The sequence below is a fragment of the Octopus bimaculoides genome, chromosome 1 (genome assembly GCF_046866305.1).
Source record: "Octopus bimaculoides isolate indiv1 chromosome 1, ASM4686630v1, whole genome shotgun sequence".
Lineage (NCBI taxonomy): Eukaryota > Metazoa > Mollusca > Cephalopoda > Octopoda > Octopodidae > Octopus > Octopus bimaculoides.
The window spans coordinates 154590761-154597559 of record NC_142928.1 but is presented as its reverse complement, the minus strand read 5'-3'; the positions used below and the strand labels follow the sequence as shown (position 1 = coordinate 154597559).

Here is a 6799-nt window from a genome sequence, read left to right as displayed (position 1 = left end):
GCTTTTCAAGGCCACGTCGTCTGTCAGAGTTGCCAACAACTGTTAAATAAACTTTACATTGGCTGCTATTTTACTTTTACTAATATTAGGTCAGCATTGGTTTATAGCAATCTATTTTGTTGAAGAAAATAAATCAGATAGTCACTGTCATCTGATTCTCTGATACCATAATTTAGAAAAACTTTATCACTGAAAAACTAGACGTGATGGGAAAAAAAAACTAATAACAGAGCTGAAATCAGCTTTAAAAATAGCTTTAAAAAGTTATGTAGACATTTAAACATAAAAAAATCATGCAGACCTGCCTTATGTATTTAATAAGATTTCGTAAAATATCTAAGCTTCTTGTGTTTTGTTTGAAAGTATATTTGGTTGCCTGTGTTGGTAACCTACAACTATTTCTTGACCACTGATAAGTATATCTGTTATCAATGTAAAATTCACTCTATTATATAAAGGTGTACAAACTAGTCATAAATATTTTGTATGTCAGATATTAATTGGAACAATGTTACAACAGTTACAATTTCAGCTGAAACCATTTTTCTTCTATGAATGAAGTAGATCCAGAAGAAGCATAAAGTGGTTAAAAATCGTATCTATACTATAATTTATTTCCATAAAATGTTGAATATTATGCATTGCAAAAGCAAGACGAATGTATTTCTTAGGATACTATGATTGTATTGCTACTAAATTGGAAAATAAACCTATTATTCCCTTCGTCTTATATGTGAAATATTTAAAGTGGATGACACTAATTGTAAAACCAGTTATAACAATAAGAACGCTCTATTTCAGCAATAAAGATTACCAAATAAAATATGAAACATTCAACGTTCAGAATAAAAACTGAAAATACCTTTGCCATATACAAAAAATACAGCATTCTTTGTAATATTTAAAAAAAAAAACACTATTTTGTTTCATTTTTTTATGAAAGTTAATCAAATTACTAAGTTTAGCTAGTCATTAAACATACACTTGTTAAATACTTCGTATATAATTAACTAATTAATCTGCCACAGCATTTTAATTATCGTTGTAAAGGTATATAAAGTGGAAAATATATTTTCTAAACTATTCCAAGAACAAGTGTTCTGTGTTACTCGTCATCTCGATTGAGAGACTTCAGTTCTTCTTAAGGTGAGACAATTTGATTAAAATTGCGAATAGTGATACTGCGCTAATTGTTCCAAATGTTTCTTGTCTTAGTAACTGATATATATTTTCTATATTTTACCGTTTCTATGCTAGTTTATATCTATCTTTTGTCTTTGATTATATTATAAAGCATATTCCTTTATTTTGTTATTAATTCAGTTACAATAATTCAGTATAAATTTATTATATTCTTTACATTTTGCAAATATTCAGTACTTCTAATTTGCATTTTTTCATACATAGCTGTTCTCCAATTTTAATTCACTTTCATTTCAGATTAATTTCATAGCTACTAATTTATAACTATGTGCTATTCATTAATTATACACGTTAGCCACTTTAACATACTAGAAGAATAATAAGTAAAATCTCTAATCTTTAAAAAACACAAATAAATGAAAGCTTAAAACGTGTTCGGTGATTTTTATATTCATTCTTTAACGTATTGGGGCTTTATATTTTTGCCTTCTAATGTGCAATGTTGATGGTGTGGACCCAGAAGAGGTGAACATTTTGCTAAACAGTATTTACTTTCGTATTGGCTTCAAATCTCATTTTCCTTGTGTTTCTTTAATTTTACAAACTTCCTTTCCGTTCACAGTAGAAAGCACAAAGAGGACAATTAGGAAATAATTGCAATAAATTGACATATTAGCTGACCAAGTCGTACTATTGAATGCTTTCTTTAGAGTTTTTGTTTCTTTCTCTGTGTATGTGTATGTGTGTGTGTGATTCGTGGAAGTAATTATAACTTTATTATCATACATAATTATACGCAAAAAAGTCGGAATTTCATTGGCCCAGTGAATATCCTGTTAGAAGCATGTAACTAGTGACACTATTTTTCACCAATTGGAATATAAAAAAGAATATTCCTCCTGCCGTTTTAATATTTCAGTTGACATTCAAATTGTCGTTGATATCATAATCTATAGCAGAAACGGACGAGTTTTAGATACGAGACATATGGTGGCATTTTCTTGTGCTTAAAATCCACAAAAATATTTTTTTAATTATATTTAGGAAAAGAATATATATGACTACAATCTTACTTAAGTATATTGATTAATGATTGCTCATTGAAGAGGTCCCATTGTTGTTCGTTGTAGACCTTTCTTCGTTCAGTCACCAATCTTTATGGGAACGAGTTGTCGTGAGAAAGATTGATGTTGTATCTTTATTAACTGAATGTAAAATCAGGCTGGCTGCATATATTACAACAAAAGCAAACTCGCGAATGTTTAACAACAGATTTTATTAAGAGAAGATTCTGCACGTATCATACATAAATTATCAAAGTTTCACTGGTTATTCGAATAATATGTAAGAACTGACTTAACTGCGTTTGTTCGGCTATTTGTTATCTGAAAAACCAAAGACAAAAGATGTGTGTCCGCCGCACGTTAAGGTGAAAACCGATATATGTCCTGCCTGAATACCAACAGCGCTCTGCTGTGATAGGCCAACCTGCTAAAGTAGGAAAAAACATTCGAGAACATTCGAGATGCTGTTCACACGATAGCTTCAAGTTGATTGGTCGATTTTTATGTTGTTCTTGTGAAATTTGTATGATGCGATTGTGGCTTAATCATGTCCGTGAACTGCTTTTTTCGCGGTTGGACTTCGAATCACTGCAAAGGCTTCTATCAACTCTTCAGTTCCACAGCTGGCAGGATGTCAAGGCTGCTTTAGGAAAAGTAACACTGGAACACAAAATCATCTCGGGAACCGCACATAATAAGTTTGAGAGCCGCGTTTCGATTTCCTTTGATCTTCAGTATATCATTGTAGGCAATATTGTCTAATGTAAACCAGTCCATGAATGTAGCCTAAAAAATCTATATAAATTATTTGCAATTAATTTAATCGATTTTCATAGGGCAACGGTCATTTTTAGAGCTACAGTTATAGATAATCATTATGTTGTTATGATATTGTGTGCATATTTATTTAACAAAGCTTATTGTTATTTTAGTAATTTAAATTTGAGTGACGTTTCATGCACAAAAGAACCATCCATTTTTTTTTTTTAATGATTTGGTTTGTATTTTCAATTTGTGCAGTTTCTATTTTGAACAAAAGATATTTTAAAATTTTATTTAAAATGAACTAGACACATTTGCTTTCTTTTGCTGCATCTTGATATATTCACACGCGCGTTAACATCCCCCTCCACACACGTACACATACACACAATAAATACACATACGCAGGAAGGAGAAATTATGTTTAGTCGTTGATATCAGTAGATATCAACATGTGAACATCTCATCCATACTCAGTGACAAGGAGAATATTTGTAGGCAACTGCTTCAAAACTTGCAGCTTCTCAAACCTTATTATAAATTCACATTTACATAGTATAATTATAATTATTGGTGCATTTGGCTATGTTAGTAAATGTTTCATTCTTGAAGGCTATCATTTTCTGTTAAACAAAGTAACCAATTAGCATGCACCTTACAAATACAATCTGTAAACAGAGCAGTAAAAATATGCAAGAATTTTCTAGCGTTCAGCGTTTAGCACCTTTGTTGTTATCCAATTCCAACGATTAAGCTTTGTTTTTTTGTCAGAACTAACTTCTTAGTGGGAAGAATTAAAACCGAAAATACCGCACATACATACATACATAAATACCCTGTTGTTGATGATGAAATTCCAATGAAGGAGCCTTGGATCTAGGTTAGAAACCGGTTCTTTCTCTATTGGCAAGAAATCTTGAAATAAACTGAATATTGACATATATGCACACGCACATACATACATACATACATACATACATACATACATACATACATATGGTGAATTAGTAAGGAACTCACAACACTTGTACTCTGACTATAAATCTTCATTTGTACCTCTCATCATGGATGAAATAGGCTATGTACCAAAAGAAATATAAGGTTTTTTTGTGAAGAAAGAACACAAGAAGCTGCCGTGGATTCTCCAAGTCCAACTATTAGTGGCACAGTGAATATTTGTAAGATATTCCAAAGATTTCCAGCTGAGATTCTTTAGATGAATACATGCACCAACCCAACCACATATTTACAAACAGCGGGAACTCTTTTAACTCAAAAAGTCTTGTCGCTTTGTTAGAGACTGGCTTGAACTCTCTAAAGAAGAACTTAAAACTCAATGAAATATCATACACACATACATACATACATACATACATACATACATACATACATACATACATACATACATACATACATATGTACGTGCATTCATAAATGTGTGCGAGGTTATACGTTGTCTATATGTTATCTGTTTGCCTGTATAAATAGGTAGATTTGTAAAGAGCACATTAATGGGAAGAAAATGCAAACCATAAAATTTTTCAGATATATATTGTATAATTTTTCAGCAACTCCCTCATATTTTCCAATTTCAGCTTGAATTGAACTTACAGAGATTGGTAACCAGTTTTTGTATTCCATCATGTACGGACACATATACAACGGTAGAATGGAACCAATGCACATGATGTCAATGGACTTCCATGGCAGATACATGGATTCTTATGGAAGAATGGTTGATCCCAGATCCTATGGCTTCTATGGCAGATATCATGACCAAGATAGTTACTATGGTAGATCTATGTACAACAATCACAATTTCCATGATTTCGATAGGTTCCATAGATTTGATTATTTCATGAATTTCCCAGATATGTTTATGGATATGTCCGGCTATGAGATGGACATGTATGGAAGGTGGATGGATATGCACGGACACTACTCTAGCCCCTACTCCTACATGTTTAATTCTTCAAGACATGGCTACAACCCTAGCTACTACTATGGTCGTTACGGGTTCTGTCCTGAGAGATTCATGGACATGTCCCACTACCAAATGGACATGTATGGCCGATACATGGACAGATACGGACGTCACTGTAGCCCATATGACAACTATTACAGGCGTTATATGTATTGTCCATATATGAATTTCCATCATATGTACCATCCCGAGAGATTCTTTGATATGTCCCATTACCAGATGGATTTTAATGGTCATTGGATGGACATGTATAATCATGATGCCCATCCTTTCTTTGGTCACAACCATTACTATAGGGAGAGCAACTACTACAATTATTATCCCTACTCTAACTACAGCTGGGGACATAGATTTTACAACTACCCAGAAAGGTACTTTGATATGTCCCACTACCAGATGGACTTCAATGGACACTGGATGAACATGTATGATCATGGCTATCATCCTTTCCATTCATTCAGTGGCTACCACGGTTATCATCATTCGGGTTACTACCCTTACCACAGTTACAGTCAGGGACGTAGGTACCACAACTATTACGACATGTTCTATGATATGTCCCATTACCAAATGGATTTCGATGGTAACTGGATGGACATGTACAATCATTACTCCCATCCTTTCTTTGGTTATAACCATTACCACAGAGGGAGCCATTACTATAACCATTATCCCTACCATAACTACAGCTGGGGACATAGGTTCTACGACTACCCAGAAAGATTCTTTGATATGTCTCACTATGAGATGGACTTCAATGGGCGCTGGATGAACATGCACAGATTTTAATTTTGAAATCACACAAACGACAAGACTTTTCGGAAATTCTACTGGCTAATGTTAACTGGAAACTTGACAAATTTTTGTTAACGTCCTCAGTATTCGGACACATTTAAATTTATATCAATAAAATTTTGTTGCAACATATGATGTCTTATATTGTATTTTAAAGTTATCTTTACAATATTTCTTTATTTCTCATCAAATAATATGAAACAATAACCGTAACACTTTTTGTTTTCATCATCATTCGCAATATTTTTCTTCTCTTTTATTAGTATTGATAAATTCAAGATGTTTTATAGTATTTTGTGAGTAATCACGTAGCGTCGCTCATAGTCATTAACATACAATATATAGTTATGCCTAAGCAATAACTACTTTTCGGGGATTTAAGCAGAATTGCAATAACATCCTTTCCACAACTGACATTGATCTTTGAAAATATACATTCCTTTATTATTATACTAATTCAATTACTTCAACACTTCTCTCATATTCTATTTGTTTCCACTGTATGAAAAAAGTAATTATATGTGATACAGAAAATAGGGGCAATAGGTAACGTAATTAAATTGATGGCATAGGATTATATGCATTTTGACACTTTTTATGATTAGAAATTGATGATATACATTCAACATTTGAAATTTTCTACATTGTTTACTGATCGTTGAAATATATAAACTTGTCTTTCTTAATAAATTTTGCAGAATGAAATACTAAAATGTTAGTGTCATTCAAGAATTACAAAAAAGAATTAGGGTTTAGTAATGATGATAATACAGGGAACTGTATTACACTGTTCTTGCACAGACATAAATCCACAAATGAGAGAACAATCGATTATATCGATCCTAATATTTGATTTGTACTTATTTTATCAGCTCCCCCTAGAACCAAATTTAATTATCACAAAGCATTTTGTTCGACACTCCAGCGGTTCTTTCAAGAAGAAGCTAAAATAATTCTTTCTAATTTTGACGGAAGCTCAACATTTTCGAGGGAAGAAAGAAAATCGGTCCCAGTACTTACTTTATCGATTTCGAAAGGGAAAAAAGACAAA

General features: G+C 32.4%; 1 protein-coding gene across 1 annotated transcript; it reads left to right on the top strand.

Annotated features, from left to right (window-relative positions):
* Positions 1-1082: 1082 nt before the first annotated feature.
* LOC149137809 (uncharacterized) lies at positions 1083-5880 on the top strand. Its single transcript, XM_089360296.1, has 2 exons — positions 1083-1146; positions 4565-5880. The coding sequence occupies exon 2, from the start codon at positions 4612-4614 to the stop codon at positions 5740-5742; it is 1131 nt and encodes a 376-aa protein (XP_089216422.1). The 5' UTR covers positions 1083-1146; positions 4565-4611; the 3' UTR covers positions 5743-5880.
* The last annotated feature ends 919 nt before the right edge of the window (positions 5881-6799 follow it).

Excerpts from the sequence above, each read along its gene's own strand:
- LOC149137809 (XM_089360296.1), top strand. The coding sequence starts at position 4,612 with ATGTACGGACACATATACAACGGTAGAATGGAACCAATGCACATGATG.